Genomic DNA, 22,500 nt, shown 5'->3' on the forward strand with positions numbered 1-22,500 from the left:
ATAGCAGTACGGAATGCGGTTGAAGCATTAAATGTTTTGGTTTCAATCCTCGCTGATGACACCCAAGTCTTCTTTTATTTTAACTTTTGAAATCGGCATTATATTTATAACGATTCAATAGAGAATTGGCTTTGTAATAATAAATACAAAATCTGCATGAATTAAAATATTTATGACCAGGCAAGGTCGGGCGCCCCCTGCTAATGTAAAATAATTCTACATGATTTTCATTGTCTATCTTTGGGCTATTGTCCTCATCATTGCTACTTAGTTATGAAGTAGGGCTGTGACACAGCATATTCTTTTCATTGTTTTGTCTCTAGAGTATATATCTGTTAATATCTTATATGTTTTTATATAGACTGATGTGGTTCTCGGTTGATTGGCTGTGTCTTACTGTGTCGGATATATACTTGAGAGTCAAACGAATGAAAAGAATATACTGTTGTCACAGCTCTAGTTATGAGTCTGCCCATGTGCTACGTTTCACAAACATTGTTAGTTAAACTAGTATTCTAATATTAATATGCAAATGCATTCCTTACTCTCGTGTCACACTATCATTGGTAGTGGGATTTGGGGACCTGGTATTAGGAAGAGGAAGTGAGAGTAGCACACTTCCGTTTGCAGAGTTAGTTCGGGTAGCAAATGACGTTATGAGGAAAAAGAAGAAGAAGAAACTGAATAAGTTGAATTCATATTATTAAAAATTTCCAACCGAAAAAAATATGTTTCTTTTATAGAAATCTTAAAAACATGCAACGTCATTTCATCAAGAGTTTTCAGAAATTATATTAAAGACATTTTCATCTTTTGTTGGCAAACACACTAAATTACGGTGTGAGTTTATTGCAAGAAAAACAAAATCTGTACATATTTAAAAAAAAAAATTTTGTTATATATATATAAGGAATCGTTTTGAGTTAAAATATATTAATAACTACACATATTTTATCGAGAAATACACACTTTAAATATGTAAACATTAGGTAAAGAATAACAAGTTAACGAAAATGTCCGTCTCTTTTGAGCCATATTGAATAGAGTTACCTAATGTTTACAGATTTAAAGTGTGTATTTCTCAATACAAAATGTGTATTTCTCAATAGATTTTAACTTGAAAAGATTCCTCATATAATTTAACCAAAAAAAAAAAAATGTTTTTATGCCTGCACAGAATTTTTTTCACCTCAGTTCTTGCAATAAACTCATACTGTGATTTAGTGATTTTTTCCCCTTTTTGTTTTTAATAATTTTATGATTATAAATGCTTGCACTTACCGAGTTAAAAGTGCCCACTGACATTTGCAAGAACTGTATGACACATTGCCGGGGGCTGAGAGTATCCATAATTTGCATGCATGGAGACCCACCTGCTTAAAAAAAAAAAGCAGAATGTGACAATAGTGGAAGCATTTAGAAGCAAACAGACATGTTGAGAGACAATGGGAGACAATCTTTCACGAAAAACACCCGTCTAGCTGAATCCACTGTCAAAAATTTCCCCCACTCTATATCTGTGCCTAAATGAAAACGCGTATTCCATGAACAAAGCTTCTTTCTTGGAACTGCACGCTTGTGGAACTCTGAACTTGGATGTCTTCAAGTCCAATATTAACAAATTCCTAATGAACCGTCCCCTTAAGTAAACACTTCATCAAATCTCCACACTAACGTAATGTACTTGCAATAACCCTTATCCCTGAGTGGCTTCCGGGCCTTGATAAGTGGTGATCACTGTGTAAAACAAAAAAAAAAAAAAGGTTGCTAACCAACAATTAAAAGTGGAATTATTAGCAGAAGGTGATGAAGAATCTGAAAGATGAAGAAGCAAATGGCTAATAAATCAGATATTTCTTATTGTTATTAAGCTCTATCAAAAAATATATTGAGCACTTTGTAGAAAATCTGCTGTCTTGATTTACTTTCAAAATTTATATCTGAATGATTGTTTTTTTGTGAAATTTGTTTTAATGCTAGTGTGTGTGTGTGTGTGCGCGTGTGTGTGTGTGGTCGGTCGGTCCACAGATTATAAAATAGCTTTCAGGCTATCCACAAGCAAAATAAAATTGGAAACCTTTGATCTATTTTTATAATTGAATTTTTTTGAGTTTAAAAAGATTTGTTGGTACTTCTACAGAATTTGAAGTGAACTGATTTATGAGTGATCTAAAAGTAACTCCCTATTCTAAAATAATTATAATATATTTTTGAAGTGTAATTTCTCCGATTAATGAATAGGAGAAGAAAGTATATTACATGGATTTTTATTTAAAGTTCAATATGGACACCACCATTCGCTGCCAGCTTTTCAAGTTGACCATGAACCCGCCTCATCTGATTTCACAAACTCTTGCGAGATGGAACTAATAACTTCTCCCTTCAAGATTAAAAACCAAATTCATATAACAAATCTGAAAAGAAAACAAAAGTATAGATTTAATTACCACACATTAAGTAACATACACACAAAAATCGAGAAGCATATAACAGCATTTGAATAAATTATAGTTATTTTAGAATAGGGAGTTACTTTTGGATCACCCTGTAATATATATATATATATATATATATATATATATATATATATATATATATATAAAACTTAAAGGAACCCTAATCTAAGTTTAAGTTTAGTTCTGCTAAAGTTGGTTTAGTCTTTCGCCAATTTTCTGCATGACTGATTATCATGTGTGGGAGAAAGTAAAAAATGTTATATTCCTGTAAAATTGAAGCTGTCTAAAATGATGAGAAACTGTTTGATTGGGAAGCCATTGCCAAATAAACACTTTCTATCTCTTTATTATTTGGATTCTTTGGACTACTGTCCTAATTTTTAGTATCTTTTACAACATTTCAGTTGATGTAACCTCCGAACTTCTTCGGGTGTATCTTGTTGAACTCGGGAATCTTTCTGTTAAATTTGGAAATCTGCATGGAATTTCGAACAGAACCCTTTATTTAATCCACAAGGGTAGCATGTTCTCGTTCAATTGGTCATGACTAGGGCTTTGACAAGAGAATATTCGTATCATTGTTTTAACTCTCAATTGTATATCTGACGCAGTTAGACACAGTAAATCAATCAAGAACCACATCACTCTATCTAAAAACATATAAGATATCGACTGATATATACTCGAGAGTCAAAATAATGAAAAGAATAATCTCTTGTCATAGCCCTAGTCATGACTGGATAGTAGGCCTAAGTAATTTGCAATTGTATTTTGAGTGTTGCCCGCACTGAGGATTGAGCTTTCAACCTCCAGAAGAGTATAACTTTGCAACTGAACTTTACCAAGTACTTTATCCATTGGCGTAGTAGAGGTTGAAGGTTCAAAATGAAGTACGCTCAAAATACAATTGAGAATTACTTAGGACTTCTATCCAGTTATGCCTGAAAGAAGGGAAGTGTGCTATCCTCGTGTATTAAATAAAGGGTTCCGTTTGAAATTCCATGCAGATTCCTGAGTTTGACAGAAAGATTGCCGAGTTCAACAAGATACACCTGAAGAAGGTCGGAGGTTAGTCTCAACAATCCAAATAATATGAAAAAAAATACTGTTTAAAATTTATATATTTTTTTTAATTATAAAGAAATAAAAATGAAGTCAACCATGCATTGTACATATACTGTGATGATTTATTCTTTTTCTTATGCATTAACCCAAGCTATAATATGATTATTTGTTTGAATTTATGTATGCCTGCCACAAAATGCCGACAGAAAATAGTAAAAATTCATTCGCTTCTTGCAATAATTTTTCCACCAATTGTATTTTGCAGAGATGTCCAAGGTCAGATTGAATTAGAATTACCAGTGGCCCAAGTAGTCCAGGTAGGAATTTATATCCTATTGTTGATAAATAACAGGGTTATTTTTTTTTTTATTATTCCCTATATTTTCGTTTTGTTAATTATATAATTCATTTTATTATATATCGAAATAATTCATAACTGTATATTTAAATAATGTATTTAATTGTATGTCTAATTAATTCAAATGTTTGTCAATTAAAAGAATTCATTTTATTAACTGTATATATAAATAATTAATTTTATTATATATTAAAATTATTCATAACTGTATATTTAAATAATGTATCTTATTGTATGTCTAATTCAAATATTTGTCTATTAAATGAATTCATTTTGTTAATTGTATATATAAATAATTAATTTTATTATATATTAAAATTATTGATAACTGTATATTTAAATAATATATTTTATTGTATGTCTAATTCAAATGTTTGCCTGTTAAAAGAATTCATTTTGTTAATTGTATATATAAATAATTAATTTTATTATATATCTAAATAACTTATTCTAAATAATGTATTTTATTGAATATCTAAATAATTTAAATCATTGCATATATAAGTGATTTATTTCATTAATTATAGGTCTAAATAATTACATTTTATTGCATATCTAAATAATCCATGATATATAGCTAAATAATTTATATTAACTATCTAAATAATCCATAATTTCTTTTATGTATTTTATCCATCTAATAATTCATCATTTCTATTATCATGTATTTTATCTTTCTACATAATTTATAATTTCAATTATCATGTATTTTATCCATCTAATAATTTATAATTTCTATTATCATGTATTTTATCCATCTAATAATTTATAATTTCTATTATCATGTATTTTATCCATCTAATAATTTATAATTTCTATTATCATGCATTTTATCCATCTAATAATTTATAATGTCTATTATTATGCATTTTATCCATCTAATAATTTATAATGTCTATGATTATGCATTTTATCCATCTAATAATTTATAATGTCTATTATCATGCATTTTATCCATCTAATAATTTATAATTTCTATTATCATGCATTTTATCCATCCAATAATTTATAATTTCTATTATCATGTATTTTATCCATCTAATAATTCATCATTTCTATTATCATATATTTTATCTTTCTACATAATTTATAATTTCTATTATCATGTATTTTCTTGTATATCTATGTAATTTAAATCATTGCATATTTAAATAATCCATTTCATTAATTGTATATCTAAATAATTAAATTTTATTGTATATCCAAATGTTCTACAATGTGCATCATTTTCTTTGGCTGTCTAAATAATTCAATTTTATTCTATATCTAAATAATCCATAATTGTATATCGAAATAATTTATCTTTATTGGATTTCTAAATAATTTAAAGTATCATATATTTAAATAATTCATTTTATTAATTTTATATCTAAATAATTCAATTTTATTGTATATCTGAATAATTCACAGCAGTATATCTAAACAATTCATTTTTATTGTATGTCTTAGCAGTTACTATTAATAGTAATTATTATCAAATATTATATATTATTAATAACAATTATTGTATACTAGCAGAGAGACCCGACGTTGCCTGGGGTTGAATGATGATCAACGAATATTTCACACTCCTATATTTTTATTGTCATTGAAATCCGTGAAATCGCCCGGGAAGAAGCTTCATATGTTTCCATGCAATAACTTAGTCCAAAATATGTTATTCTACATTGCACTCTAGAGAACCTGCTGTTTCTTTTATAAAATTATTTTATATAAACTTCTTTCCAGTTAATGAAAAAAAAATCATTAAGAAATTTATGTACAGAGTTTGAACCTACAGACCACATCAGGCAAGAAAAAAAACAAAAAAAATCATGTAAATTTTCAAGTCTTATAAAATTCTTTGCAGTTAATGAAAAAAAAAAAGAAAGAAATTTACGTGCAGAGTTTGAACCTACAAACCATGTCATGCAAAAAAAACAAAAAAAAAAAATGCTATCAACTTACCCACAGTAGAATTTTCATGGCCTGTTGTTCTATCATTGTTGCTAAGCGAAAACGTGGAAAAAATGGCTTTACTGATGATAGATGAATTAATATAACGGTTTCAATTATCAGTTATCGGTAATTATCGGGGGTATTATGAGACAAAACTAGATAACTCTCACACTTATACAATAAAGTTCTGTAAATTTTAAAGAAAATCTGTTCAGCCGTTTTGGAGTCTATGAGGAACGAACTCACGCACACACTCACAAAGTTGCATTTATATAATTGTAGAGATTTAAATGATTCATTTCATTAATTGTATATATAAATAATTCATTATAGTATGCCTTAATAATTCATTTTATTGCACAATCATTTTTAGAGTTGGATTTTCATATGTTACAATTCAAGGAGCAAATAATAAACTAGACCCTGAAAGTAATTAAGTCCATTTTATTAATACAAAGAAATTAAAACTGTTGCTTTTACTTGCCAAAGCACGGTTAACAAAGTTAACTGAAGTAACAAATTAAAAAAAAAAAAAAAAAAAAAAAACATAAACCTAATTATGGCCTCGTGTGACAAAGTTTAATTTCTTACCTAAAACGATCATTTAAAAAATGGAGAAAAATAGGAACTAATTTTACTTTTCGATCTCAAAACAAACAAAAATAAAACAATAACGGTCTTACTTAAATGAAAAACAAAGGACATGTAATAAAAATTGTCTTTCATAAAACTTTCTTCAACTATCCCTTTTTTTCAGTCATCCTCTAATATTTTCTTTTTATTTTTTTTTTTTTAATAAGTCTAAATTCTCCTTCTTTTATATAAAAAATTGAAATTTGTTTAGTTTCTTTTCACCTCAACACTCACCTTTTAAAATGTCAACTTTTGAAGGTTTTCGGGTATGCTGAAAACGAATATCACATTTAAATTTGGGGCAGACAAGTTATTTTCTAGATATTAAGACCTTTATTATCTAATGTAATCCATTATGTTTTCACTACTAGCCATGTTTTTCCCAACAGAAAAGTACTAATGCATATGTGTTACAAATCATCCCCCTCCTCCACATGTTAAGAATGGCGAACGCCACTGACATTTAAGTAAAATACACTGGAAAAAGTGTCTTAATATCCAGAAAACTACTTGTCTACTCCAAATTTGTATGTGATATTCGTTTTCAGCAGACCCGAAGACTTATAAAAGTCGTTTATTTAAAGGTGAATGTTAAAGTGGAAATTAAAGATTTACCAAAACCTTCAAAAAGCTTAGATATTTTGGGGAGTTTCTTCTCCACAAACGTTAGATTAAAAAAAAAAAAATGATCTTTTTGTTATATATATATATATATATATATATATATATATATATATATATATATATATATATATATATATATATATATTACTTTGTTTTCCCTGTGAAAAGGGAATTATTCTCTTTTTTAACTGCTTGGAGTTTGATTTTTGCTTGGACTTTCTCGTCTTGACAATAAACTTTCCTTTTTTTTTTTTGAAAAGCGAATTTTTTTATTTCCTTCAATAGGAAATTTTTTAATTAATCGCCAGGGACTTTTTCTTCAGGCCAGGCCAGTCGAAATTTTTAACTTCTGTATCCTTAAAGATGAAAAGCGCACCTTTTTGTGTCTTGAATCTGATTCAAAATGGGCGCCAGGAAAGGAATCTCATTCCCACGTATCCAATCAGCACCCAGCTTCCTCCTCTCCTTTAGCAGACTGCTACAGTGCCCACAGCATGCCAAACAGGAGATGATGATGATGATGATAACAAGTGATCAGTCATAAAAGAAAGCACAGCCAAGCCCTGGCAAGAAAGCTCGACCTCCCCATCACCACTCTAACACTGCTTAATGGGTTAAGAAATAAAATTTCCAAAGAATAAAGACTTTTTCTTGGCTGGATAAAACATATCAAGACATTGCTAATTGCAATTATTATACTTGGCACTAACATCTCGTTCGTTTTATTGGTTCTTTATTATGTCACCGGAACAAAGAAGGAACAGACACAGCATAGTAATAATTTAGACATCTTAAATCAGGTAGTAAAACTAACAACCATCTCCTGTTTTTTTTTTTTTTTTTTTTTTTTTTTTTTTTTGCTGGGGTGGGGACTACAAAATTTCAATATAGCAATTACAGAAGGAAGACTTATGTTTTTAATATTCATGATTAAAAGAGAAAAAAATGTCTGCCAACCGGTTTCGTCATCACTACTCAAGAGCTGTAGCAAAGGAGTTTTATTAATGGAAGAGGGGGGATGAGGGAAACTATATATATTAAAAATAAAGAAGCATTATGTACAATGTTGAAATATCTTGGAGGCAAATTATGTTCAAACATAGAGTGTCTGTTAGGCTTGAACGTGATTAGCCTCTAAAATATTCCACCTTTGTGCATGTATCGTAACATGTCTTTGTTTTAAATATATGAAGCTACCCTCGTTTTTTTTTTTATGTTTTTATTTTTTAATGAAAATCCCTCTCTTTTTTTTTTTATGGAAATCACTCATGAAGCCACTTGATATAAGGAGCTAAAGAAAAATGCCAATGATAATTGTTAGCTGAAATAGATCCTGACCTAGAAAACAGCAATTCTTTCCTCTTTGTCAGAAACGTTGCTCCTGGAATGTGAGTACTAAGGGACAAAATAAGGGAAGAGAGAGTTACAGGGCTGCCGAAAGTAAAGTCAAGATTCACTTTCTACTCTCCTTGTCGCAGACGTACACCTTTCAGAAGAAAGAGGAAAAATAACAATCGTGAAGAAACAGTAAAACGTGTAAGGTGATACTTTGTATGATATACAAAGGGGTAAAACCACAGGCACAGTTACTAAAGGGTAAATTATGTTAACGTACCAATACAATTTGACATAATACACCCAGTCTTTGTAAAATGCAATTAACACAGACGATTTTGATATTAACTTTTTGTTGTCTTTTTTTTTAATTTATTCTTTATTAATATACAACAAAATCACATTAACGCACTGGTTCTCGTTAGATCACTAATGTTACACAACATTACGCCTGGTAAGTACCAGATGGGTGCCCATTTGGGAATACCTGGCGCTGTATGTAGGAGAATGTCGACGCTTCCCTGCAAAAACAGCAAAGACCTAGGGTTGTCATCTCTCATGACCGGGACACACATGCAACTGGGGACCAGTTGTGAATTAAATATTCTATTGATACTTCCTTTTTCGGAGAAGCTGGTTCAGCTTATCTAGGGTGAATGCCATTGGTACATATATCAGGAAAAAAGACCAAGGCTATAGCTAGGAGGAAAACAGTCAACTGGAAGAGAATTCTACATGCTTGCAGTTCTTGAAAATAAGCTTCTGGAATAGGAAGCTGTATTACAGCGAGGTCTCAAAACGGCAAATTGATAAAGATCACAAGACCAATGATTCAAACAAGCTGGAACAAAGGAAGGAGGGAATAAGACAAATCAACAAAAATACTTTGTACAACTTGCTTCTAAAATACAAGTTGGGTAATCAAACATTCTTCTGATGTACTTAAATCAAAAGCAAGCAACAATCTCACATCATCCATATAAACAAACAGCTGTTAATTTGAACACATTATTACAAAATAAAATTTAAAAAAAATAACTTCAACAGTTCATCTTTTTTAAGGACAGATGTGAGTTCTTTTCTGTTTAGCACAATTACACTTTTTTTTTTTTTTTTTTTTTTTTTTTTTTAGATCCAGAAAAGGTAGATTTCCACATATCTTTTATATCTCTCATAAATATTAGTTCTCTGCTTATTAGTTGGATCTGCTTTTTTCTTTTTTAAGATGATTTCTGTCAAATCGCTAGAGCTTTACCTCCTTATTTTTTATTTATTCATCTTTTCTTTTCTTTTTTTTTGTTATTTGGCTAGACTTTATTTCTCTTTTTCTCTCATGTTATCTTTCTTTCTCTTTTCCTGATGCTACTATTACTACTGCTAATAATAATAATAAGGCTGATACTTCAAACGTTTCATGAAACAGAGAGGGCAGTTAAAAAAAAGACTTTCGTTTCGCCAAAGAATGGCTTCCTGTCTCCTTCTCCCTCCACATGTGCACTTGGTGTCTTTCTCTTAATTTTAGCTTTCTTCGTTGAAATTTATTGGAATTGTTTTGGAAAAAGGTTCTCTCTCTTTCTCTCCCCCCCCCCCAACACACAGTAGCCATATCCCTCCTAGGATGATAAATTCAGCTCAATTTCAGCTTTTTTAGCTATTGGCTACTTAAATCAGTAATTTCTTTTGTTGTTTTTCATAGTAATTTATCAAGCATTAATCTTTTATTTTGATGAAATGTTTTTTTCTTTTATAAATCTGCTTTATTTTATTATTCCTACCAAATTGACCACTCGTCATCTAAAATGGGTGGCTTCATCATGCACTTGCAGAAAGTCCATTAAAATGAATTAGTGGTTAATTAAAAAATATAAATTTTATGAAATAAAATATTTTATTTAATTATTTAACAAAATCAATATAAATACATTTAATTACATTATTTGCAAACAAAACCAATGCCCATGAATTTTAAGGAGAAAGAGGGGAATGAAAGAGAAGTAAAATCCAGCCAAATAAGAACAACAACAAAAAAAAATAAGGAAGTAAGGCTCTAGCGATTTGATAGAAATCACCTCATATCCCAATCAATGTGAACAAAACCCGCATGTAACAAGCTGCAGATTTTTAACTACTAACACGAACATTTACTCTTTTACCGAAGGAGAGACATCAAAAATATTTGTTCTTTTGTAGGAAAGTTTTGATTAAAACTATTTCTGCATGAACAATATGTGGTACAATGGGGAAAGGAGTGGCTGGTTACTTTTAATGCATCTAAAACCAAGCTTCTCTCTTTATATCATCAACATTCTGATCCACATATGGCATCAATTGAAATGAATGGCTCTCATCTTCAGGAGGCCTCAAGTTTTGACAAGCTTTTGGGCTTGACCATTACTCCTGATCTTAAATGGAACACGTACATCAAATCTGTTGCTAAGGCCGCTGGAAAAATGGTGGGATCTTTCTATCGATCCAGTAGATATCTCACTGCTGATGCAATTCTCTATCTATATAAGAGCCAGGTACGTCCAATGATGGAATACTGTTGCCACATCTGGGCAGGAGCTGCTAGAAAGGACTTGTCCTGCCTTGATAGAATTCAAAATAGACTTCGTAGCCTCGTAGGAGATGTCCTTTTCTCTTCCCTGCAATCTCTATCCCACAGAAGAGATGTTGCGAGTTTGTCTCTGATGTATTGTTATTTATTTATTTATTATAAAACAAATACCGACTTTGTCGGTATTTGTTTTATAATTTTTTACCTTTAGCTGGACATACACACACAACAACTCTTTATATAATAGATGGAGCAAGCATTTTCTTGATGGATAAAAAAATTCACCTTTTTTCTTGAATCAGATTTTGTTCCTTCATCCTTAAGCAATTAAATTTCATTTGATCATATGACATTTATAACATGTGACATTTTGATTATATGACATTTATAACATGTGACATTTTGATTATATGACATTTGCAGTATACAATAGTTTGATCATGTGAAATTTATATGTGGCATTTTGATAATATGACATTTACAGCATGTGACATATTGATCATATTACATTTACAACATGTGACATTTTGAACATATAACATTTACTACATGTAGCATTTTCATCATATAACATTAACCACATGTGGCATTTTGATCATATGGAAGTTATCACATGTGACATTTTTATAATATAGCATTTACAACATTTGACATTTTCATGATATAGCATTTGCCAAATGTGACATTCTCATCATATGGCATTTGCCTCATGGGATATTTTTATGATATGCCATTTACCACATGTAACATTTTTATCATATGACATTTACAACAGGTGATATTTTTATGACCTGACATTTACCATGTGACATTTTTATCATATGGCATTTACCATGTGAAATTTTTATCATATGGCATTTACCACATGTGGCATTTTTATAATATATCATTTACAACATGTAACATTTTTATGACATAACTTTTATCACATGTGACATTTTTACCGTATGACATTTACAACATGTAACATTTACAGTATTATTGTTTTTTTTTTCTTCAGAAGGCCATTTTTCATCATTTGATATTACAGCATAAATTTTTCTTTTCTTCAGGTTTCTATTATTCATTCTATTACATTTTTGGGATATGACATTTTCAACATATAACATTTACAGAATCAAATTTTCTTTTCTTCAGACTTCCATTATTCCCTCCGTCGAAGACTTAGATCCAGATGTTTTGTCGACTATGAACTCGCTTCAGTGCTTTAAAGATAAAGAAAAACTTGTACAGGAATTATTAAGTTCAAAGTGAGTAAATTCTTCATTGTTTGTTTTGGTTTGGTTTTCTTTTTCTGGTGTTTTGTTATTTATATTTAGCTTTCCCATAAGTTCTGTCTTGATAAATTAGTCCTGTGAAATAACAAATTGATAAAGTTAAATGTGTCCAAATGCATGCACATGCAAGTCTACTCTGCTTTATTTTGATTTTCATGGCAAGTGCTTGACTGTGTTTTATTCAACTGGAAAGTAGGACAGCGGAACAGTATTCCACAAGGGGGGGGGGTCCTGGGGAAAAAAGCTTTGTTCATGGAATCTGCATTTAGATTTAGGTACAGATAAAGAGTGGGGGAATCATATATAGTGGTTGTAGCTAATTGAGTAGTTTTTGTGAAAGTTTGGCAAGGGGAGGGGCCATAGATTGGAGTTCAGTTGAGCAGTTGGCATGACAATAATGATAGAGCTAATAAATAAAGCATCGTCATCATTATTATCATCATCAGTTTAACGTCTATTTTACATGCTGACATGTGTTGGATAGCTTTTAGAAATTGACTTCCAAACTAAGCTATCTCTGACCACTTCATCCCATATTTGTATTTCCCTGCTAACTTACCCTGCTACCTCAATTCTTTTACATCGAATAACCCAAGAACTCTCATTTATTCTTTCAACTTGATCAAACCAACAAAGTTTTGTGTTCTGCACATCCTCTGAGGTCATCAGATCTAAGCCTGTCTTTAAGACTTACATTAAACGTCCATTATATCATTCTGATATCATTTCTCTCTATGCAAGACATGTCCTCAATCCTCACTGACCCGGTTTTATTTCCGTACATCATCGCACACATGACTGATAGACTAGATACCTTACAAACTAAAATTTTCTTTCTTTTTCTGTATAAGTTTAAGAAATGTGAAAACAAATTGAAATTAAAAAGTATCACAGGCAATGCCAGGTAGGTACAGCTAGTACAGTGTACTTTCTTTATTGCCTTTTACTGTAAAAAAACAGAGAGAAACAAGAATGATAGAAACTGTTGTAAATAAGAAGAGTTTTATATTATGCTGATACATTTTTTATATTATGCTGATACAGGTGTATGTCATTGAAGAATAATATTAGTAACATATTAGTGACAACATCAAGAGAGAAGAGTGATATAGGTTTTAATGAAACAATCATTTTATTAACATAGAAAAAGATTAGTTGTTACTACTAAGAAATACCACGTGACTATGGTGGGAGGTTGCAGGCAATGGTGATAGTGGGAGTAATCACAATCAAGGGGAAGTAACTCTAATTACTTAATGTATACAACAAAGAGGAGGGGAGCTTAAACAACACGCAGTAGTAGAGAGTGAAAGTTGTATAGGGAACAAAAATTCATAGGGAAATAAACGTTGATTAACTAAGCTTTAGTATAATAGATAAATGTAAAATGAAACTATATTTTATTTTTCTAATTCATTATTAACCCTTCATGGACTGGTTGTTCAAAATTACCCAGAAGACCAGTGGCCAACAGGAATTCAACATGTCGATAGTCAATACATATGGATTAGATAATGTAACACATACTTACATACACACATAAATACAATTTGATTTCCAAACATGCGTAGGTAAAAACATCCTTCTTTCATATGTGAACGCTTTTCTCTTTGCAAATAGATCTTTCTAGCCTTTTGGTTTTGTCCATACTTATGGAGTTATTCCGATACTAACGCTCTCTTTTTTTACATTTGTTTACATACTAGCAGGCTGCCTAGCATTGCCTGGTTATAAAATATGCTAAAATATAATGTTTTAATTCGTGCAGATTACATATTTATTATTATAGAGACAATTCTTTATTGATTATTATATTGAACCTAATATATAGTAGTGAGACTAAAGCTAAAAATATATATATATGTATATATATATATATATATATATATATATAACTTGAGTGCCATTAGCTAAAATCAAAACCAAAACATGCAACTCTCCACCCTCATTCCTTAGTCTCTGAGCCATGTCCATATATATATATATATATATATATATATATATATATATATATATATAGTCTGTTTATGTTTATTATACAAACGTTATTGGTCGTCTCCCGTTACATATGTGCATACATGTTTCAGTAGAGTCCCAATTCAGGGATGGCACTTCATCAAACCAAAAAAGAGTCTGATGAAGTGTCATCCCTGAATAGGGACTCTACTGAAACATGTATGCACATATGTAACAGGAGATGACCAATAATGTTTGTATAATAAACATAAACAGACTATATACCAGCTCTGTTCTGGTCCTGCATTGAACACTCTTTAATAATCATGCAGGTTTCATTGGATTTACATCTAGGAAACCAATCGATACAACCCATGTATGTATGTGTGTGTGTGTGTGTGTGTGTTTGTATGTATATATATATATATATTCACCTGTCATCATCTCTATTTTAAAAGATGGAATTGCCCGATCATCAAAGACCAATTGCAAGTAATCAAGCAAGGTTCACAGAGTTTTATAATTATATAGATTAACGAAAATGAATCAAAAAGTTGAACCTTTCGTGAACTGGGTGTTCAAAACACCCTAGAACACTAATAGGGTCCACAGGAACCCCATTTTTTGTGCGTGTCAGATAAATACGTAATGTATGAACTCAGAATTACAAAATTTAACGTGTTTTCTTAAGGTGTTTGGTGATGAAACCCGATACTGTTTTTGTATATATTGTAAAAAGTTTTTATGTGTGTGTAAAAAAAAAAATAAAAAATATTAAAAAAAAAAAACTTTATTTAAAAGACCAATATATTTAAACAAGTAAATATAAGCAACTAAATTGGGAATTGTTCTATGTTTTATCTTTTTTCTTGCAGACACAATACAGAAAAGGTTGTATATTTTCTGCTGTTAGATAGAAAATTAAGGAATCCTAGTATAGAAGATGACATTGAAATTAGGAGCCGGAATGATGCAGGTCAGTAATTCTTTCTTTTTTTTTTTTCTTCCTTGTTTTTCTTCTTTCTTTTTAGTTACAATTCAGAATGGCCAGATTTGTTTCTTGGCTCATTCAGGTGTTGCGTGATTGAACCATATATTTAAAAACAAATAGCCAACCAGCAAACTCCTTGTATTTATATACATATATGGCATAGTCACATTTGATACACCGGTTCCTGTCACATGACCGAATTTAAGCAACAATGAGTCTGGACAGACCAGATCAGTGACCATTTGGGACTTCCAGGTGCTGTATGTGCTCTCCGCTTATCTTGGCATTGTTTCCAGTTGTCTTGGACTTCTCCTTGCTACTGGACTTAAGCAATGCCAATTCAGGAGAGGTGTGATTGGGGATTTCGCAACCCTTACACAGCTTCCCCTAGGAGGTATCCTTCATCTTTTAAGACTGAAAAGAGGCATTGATATATATATATATATATATATATATATATAATACATGGCTCTGAGACATGGGTAACCTACTGCCATCACATACGACTCCTCGAGCGTTTCCATCAGTGTCAATGTACTCTGGTATGACTACGTCACCAATGTTGAGGTCATCCAGCGGGCGAGGACCACCAGCATCGAGGCTATGCTGCTAAAGTCACAACTGCGCTGGGCGGGGCACATCTTCAGAATGGAGGATCACCGACTGCCCAAAATAACTCTTTACGGCAAACTATCCACCGGCTCCCGTGATAGAGGAGCTCCGAAGAAACGTTACAAGGACTCTCTGAAGAAGTCACTTGAAACCTGCCACATTGACCAACGCCAGTGGTCTACTCTTACTGCAGACCGTGTCACCTGGCGACGCACAGTCCACCAGGCTGTCACCTCCTTTGAATTCTTTCGCATAGAGATCCTGCACAAAAGGCGCTACAAGAGGAAGATTCGGGAAGTCTCAGCAACCGCACCTGATGGAACTTTTGAATGCAGCCGCTGTGGCCGAGCCTGCTTGTCTCGCATTGGGCTTGTCAGCCACAAACGTGCCTGCAGTTGACGTGGACAACCACCTTCAAAGAATCTTCATTCGCGAAGTAAAGCCATGGGAATACAATAGTACATTTCAAGATCCAAATATTTATTTTTCATACAAAACAGCACCTCCAGCATGTTAAAATTGTGGTACATTTTTTACAGATAAACGGTTATTATTATGTCATACACAAAGAGTGAAATAATTAAAAAAAAATCTTACCAAAACAAATATATATATATATATATAATTATTTTTTTACTATAATAATTAAATACCTACAGACACTAGTGTTTCATCCTTTCGGGATTCTTCAGTGCAGGGTGTCACGATTACTACCAGTCGAACGATTCGAACCCCGCAACATATATATAAAATAAAAATTACAATTAAATTTACAAAAACGACCCAAGATGGTAAAACTAAAGTATATTATAAATATTAAAGAATTAATATTTATAAAATAATCTCAACCAGATGTAAAAGCTCGATAAAACCAAATAGGAGATAGAGCTTATAATAAGAGCAAATAGTTAATAAAACATGTTAAAAACACTTTGAAAAAGAGTTAAAAAAAAATATTTAATCTGAAAAGGAAACACTAGATAAGTGGATAGTCCTTAATCCGCGGAGTTTCGAAGAAATACTTTCCTTCTCATCAGAGGGTAGGAATTAGCAAAATGCGGGATCGGATTTTGCATACAAAAGTATTTGATGAAACTGCAAGTAAGTCAAAGATCTTACTTGATAACAAAAAGTGAAGCAGAGGGATTATTGTGAAGAAAAAGGTGATTTCATGTGAAATCACCTTTTTCTTCACAATATTTTTAACTCTTTTTCAAAGTTTTTTTTAACATGTTTTATTAACTATTTGCTCGTATATATATACTGTTGTAAATGTACCTTAACCACTACTTAATTGACTATAAAGTGAGGCCTGCTGTTTGTTTGTTTGTAAATAAACAGATCGAGTACTGTAAAAGCAGTGGGTGAATGTTTATTTAAATAGACATTTTAAGAGATCATTTATGAGCATCAACCCAATGGGCCAGTGGTTAGAACTGCCGACTATCGCGATGGTTGTCGGGTCAATCCCCGGCAAGAAAAAGGTGCTAGTCTTACCACACTGATCAGTTATGATACAACAAAACAGTACTGTATGTGTATGACATATATATAATAATAAATGTTATGTTAAAATTAGAACCTATCAAGATAATAAAAAGCTCAATATGTTAGATAAAACAAAGAAGCAAGAAAAAGCGATAATGATCTTAACTGATTACAACTTCATAAATTATTTGATTTTTCAAATTTTAACGAAATTTTTTGCACTAACACTATAATCCATTCACACTTGGATTCCAAGCAGTAATAATTTTTTTTTTTTTTTATTACATTTTCACCCCAAACAAGGCATATTGCCACTTTGTTATAGGGGGCTACTATCAGGGACATAGGCATCAGGGGTACTGCGTAGGGAGTTGGGCAGCAAGATGTCGGTTCACGTTGCACTTGAACTTCTGCATGTCAGTACAGTTGGGGAAGCAGGGACCCGGCAGGGAATTACAAAGTCAAGCTGTCCTGGGGAAGAAACTACTGGAGAAACTACTGGAGATCTAGGGATCTCTACTGTGAAGGAGTGGGATTTAGCTGCTTGTTGGGTTTGTTGGGGGTATTTACGTCGAGGGGACACAAGTGCTTGCAGTTCGTCAGAGCATTCACCGTTAAAGTACTTGTAGAAAAGGCAGAAGGATGCAACATTTCGTCGATGGGACAGGAGCTGAAGTTTAGATGACAGTTCAGAACCTATCAGATTGGTGACTCTCTTTTGAACCTTGTCTAGGAGTGAGAAACTAGTGGCAGATGCACCAGCTCAAATATGACAACAATACTCCATACATGGGCGAATGGTGGCCTTATAGAGGTATAAGATACTTTCGAGCGTTAGTATCTTTCTAGCACGGTAGAGAGAATCTACCTTCTTCACAGCGGCCCTGGCGATACTCTCAATGTAATTGTTCCAACTCATGTTTCCTGTGAGCGTTAGGCCGAGAAGTTTAAAAGATGTACTTTCAGATAAAGAGTCATTGGTGGTAGAGAAGGTTTCTTGTAATTATTGAAGGAAACGAGTTTAGTCTTGGCAGCATTGAATGTGACCGTCCATTTATGTCCCCATTCCATTACAGATCGGAGGTCATCCTCTAGTGCTTCTGCCATTTCTTTAGATATGTGTTCATTTGTTTTCCTGTCATGTTTGTTATAGAGTGTGGTGTTGCCAGCATATATACCCATCTCACAGGCAATTTTGTCAGGGAGGTAATTTATGAATATTAGGAATAACAGAGGTCCCAGGATAGACCCCTGAGGCACTCCCGCATTTATATCATATTGTTTGAAGGTACGACCATCAAGGACAACCTGGATTTTTCTCTTCTCTAAGGATTTAATTATGCCATGTATTCTTCCAGTGATACCATATGATCTGATTTTCCTGAGAAGACCTTCATGCCATACCCTGTCAAAAGCCTTAGATATATCTAGAGCTACCACTCTACCCTCTCCCACTTTGTCCAGTGACTGGTATATACGTTCTGAGATTACATACAGTTAGGATGTCAGATGTTGAATGGGCTTGTCTAAATCCATATTGTTGGTCAGTCAGAAGTTTAGCCTCTGTAAGGTGATGGACTAGAGCTTGGTTAATTATTGTCTCAAATATTTTGGCGAAAAGTGGGTGGAGGCTAATAGGGCGATAATTTACTGGGTCAGTTCTTTCGCCAGAATTCTTGAAAACTGGTACTACAGAAGCAGTTTTCCAGCAGGCAGGAAAGCAAGATTCCTTAAGGCATTAGTTGTAAAGTTTGGAGAGAACTGGAGCTACTTCGGCAGAGCACTTTTTTAATAGCACAGTCGGGATGAGATCAGGTCCATATGCTTTTGCAGTGTCAAGATTTCTTATGATAGCATGCACCTGAGCAGGGGTGATTTTCAGACCATCTAGTGTGGCGTCTGTCCGCAAGGGAAAGTCAGGAAGGGGATGGTTGGCAGGGTCCAGTGTGAGTTGGAGGCAAACCGACTGGCAAGCATGTTAGCCTTCTCAGTTGCAGAGCAAACAACCTCATGATTGTTGGATAGTGGGGGGATTGTTGATTGTCCATTATTTACTACACTGTTATAGATTTTCCAGAAGTCACGGGTTCCTAATTTCTGTGCTTCGATGCGTTTTTTGGTGGTTTCAGTAAATTCTCTCTTAGCTGTCGCTATTTCTTTCTTACAGTTACTTCTGGCTTCTATATACTTCTGTCTGTTTGAACTGGACTTATGTCAGTTAAATCTGCGGTACAAGTAGAAGTAAACCATTGGGGAGAGTGGGGCTTGCTATAAAATTTCTGTGTGGAAACATGTGCTTCCATTGCTGTTTTGAACCATTCAGTGGTCTCATTTGCACACTGTTCAGCAGGAAGTGAAGATATTTTGCGATGGGCCATCCCTGATGAGATCCCTGATGGCTTCCCAGTCAGCCTTTTTATAATATCTCGTTGTTTTGAGCAATGGCTCTTTAGTTTTGGCTCTAAAGTTTAGGGCTATTTCAACTATTACCACTGCATGATCGACTTTCCCAAGAGGGCTGTGGCATTCGTTACACAGTCATCAGGAACTGTGTTCAGAAACAGATCTAGAAGTGATGCGTGTTGTTCTTGCTGGTCTGGGAAATGGGTTGGAAACGTAACCATCTGTGATAGTGAATGAGATATAGAGAAGTTATATGTAGTCATACCAGCTGCGTCTGTGTGAGTAGAAAATCCAAGCCAGTTTTTGTGGTGGACATTGAAGTCACCAAACACATGCACTTGTGCGCTAGTGCCGAGGGAAAGTGCTATATCTATGCTGTCAAAGACTTTGTTTGTTTGGGTATAGTCCTGGGTCGAGGGAGAGCGGTAGAGAAAATAAAAGTAGCTAATGTTATGTTGCATGTTAAGTCTTAAGCACATTAGGCTTGATCGTCCGATTCTAGTGTAGTTTCTCTAGTCAAGAGGAGGGTGTTCCGAATATATACTCCAAGCCCGTGCATATGTCTGTCAGAGTCCTTACGGCAGAGTGGGAGATACCCAGGCATATTAAAGTAGTTAGAGGGGATGGAGGAGTGTAGGTTAGTCTCACTTAGGGCTACGATATCCGGGGTGTTTGTTAGGAGAAATGCTTCAACATCATTTAAATTAGTTCTAAGCCCACGGATGTTCATAAATGGAAGCCTCAAGGGAGAAGGTAGGTTGGTTTTGTTTGAGTTTGGGCCTGGTTTTAGCGTAATTTTTTATTGTACTGTCATTTTTTTTTTTTTTTTTTTTTTTTTTTTCAAGAGTTTCAGTTTAGGTAAGGGATGCTGAACAAGTGGTTATGCAGAATACCAGACATGCAACACAAGCAGACCATCAGTTGTCCTGCCATCTACTAGGATTGTGGCCTTGGGATTGCCCACCGAGGATGAATGCAGGGTTCCTTTCCATGCACGACATGGCACTACAAACAACCTGATATTATACAACTGTTGATGGAGCAGCCGCTCTAAGTGCTACCAAAGAGTTGGGGGATCCTGTACTACCAGTCAGGAACTGTCTATTTGGTACCCTCAACCCATCAGACGATGGTCTACCCAATCTACTTGTACTGGCATTATGGCATTCAAGCACTGCCAAGTGCCCAGTTTAAGGGATGGAATGTGTCGGGAGTGGGGAAAACAGCGTTCATTGCCCTAGTCAGGAAACAAGATCAACCACTGAAGGTCTGTCGACTCCCTGTGATTCGACCTCTATGCCTAGCTAATAGGCAAAGAGGGAGTATAGAAGCCAGGCGATAGACAGTGTCTATCTACTCCTTTAGCAGTTTAAGTTTGCAGACCGGTAATTTGTTTGAGTCACCAGCTCTAGGAAGGTTGTCATCCAAGACTGGAGAGGCCTTCCTCCCTTTAGTTTAGCTTCAGAGTTTTCCTTCTCCTAGATGGATGGCCTGGGAAGATCTACGGGTCCATCAGCACCGAGAGAGTTTTTCCCCGCACCTGGGTCCTAATCCAGGTATTTCTGTGCCCCCACATTGGTGGTTAATGTTAACGGGTTAGTTTATAAGGGTTATATATCAACTGAAAATTTATACTCCTCAAAGTGATTACAGGGCATTGCTATTTCATTGTCTGTTACTGGAGGAGGGCTGAATAAGAGTTCATGCAGTGGAAGCAGCTATATTTGCAAACAGGTCTGTTGGAAGGAGTTAATATGGTTTGTTTTTTCCTTTAGGTTAAAAAAAAAAGAAAGTTTCCTTTTCTTATTTCTATGTTGGCTTAGGAATATGATAATGCATTGCAGAATGGTATGGTATTACGAATTAACTAGAAAAAATTGTACAAGTTCTGAATATTTTAGATAGCAGATGGGTTAAGTTGTATATTCAATAGATACAAGTAACATCATTTTTGATATGAATTACATTACAGTACAGGTATAATTGGGAGTAAATTATATGCTATGTCGTATACAGTATGTATAGTACAATAGATAGATATATGGTCATATTTCCAGTAGATGCGAATATATGGAGATTGTAGGTATTAAGTAGGTTACCATTTCTAATGAAGATATCTTCAGTATTCATTTAAAAATCAGGACGTCATATTTTGCATTATAGAGTATCGGTTCAGTTTTTGTATTTAACATTGCTAAGCTAAGGAAGGGACAGCTATTGCTATGTAATATAGATAGTTGTATATCTAAGTACAGACTGTTGTTAGTGAGTAGTGATCATGACTTCCAATCGGTCAGCATGCGAAGGTTAAGGGCTGAAAGCTAAAGACCCCCATCTAAGTTAGGTGTATTGTATGAGTATTAGTGGCAGCTTGGGGAGTAGAGCAGATTGTTAGTTTTCAAGAGAAGATTAATCTTACAGAATACAGTTAGGATTAATTATTAGAGTTTTCAGCGCCAAGTAACGTTTAATTTGAAAAGAGAAGAAAATTTTTTTTAACTTAACATGCAAATCAGACATAGGCAGTCGTCTTAGAGGCAAAGTACATATTGGATATACGTAGCAATCCAGCAAGGGTGCTTATACCATAATAAGAAAAAACTATTAGTATATAGCGCGTCGGGATTAATAATTAAATGCAGTCAATTTGGTCAAGCACAAAGCATTGTGTATCTATTCAGTAATAGTCCTAGCAACGTAGCTAATGTCACTGTGTATTTTAGATTCAAATATAATTGAAAGTAAGACTAATTATATTAGATGGTTTGATTGACTAGCAAGGAAGCAAGCATTTTCAATACAAGCAA

General features: G+C 33.3%; 1 protein-coding gene across 36 annotated transcripts in view; it reads left to right on the plus strand.

Annotated features, from left to right (window-relative positions):
• LOC145260441 (serine/threonine-protein kinase BRSK2-like) overlaps positions 1–22,500 on the plus strand; it is a 685,204-nt gene that overhangs the window by 507,983 nt on the left and 154,721 nt on the right. For all 36 annotated transcript variants that reach the window (XM_080118482.1, XM_080118488.1, XM_080118489.1 and 33 more), the window contains 3 exons: positions 3,787–3,838; positions 12,104–12,216; positions 15,075–15,175. In XM_080118482.1, coding sequence (XP_079974608.1) covers positions 3,787–3,838; positions 12,104–12,216; positions 15,075–15,175 — 266 coding nt within the window. The remainder of the gene's footprint in view (positions 1–3,786; positions 3,839–12,103; positions 12,217–15,074; positions 15,176–22,500) is intronic.

This window comes from Euprymna scolopes, chromosome 36, assembly GCF_053919585.1.
Source record: "Euprymna scolopes isolate OS-2025 chromosome 36, ASM5391958v1, whole genome shotgun sequence".
Taxonomy (NCBI): Eukaryota; Metazoa; Mollusca; class Cephalopoda; order Sepiida; family Sepiolidae; genus Euprymna; species Euprymna scolopes.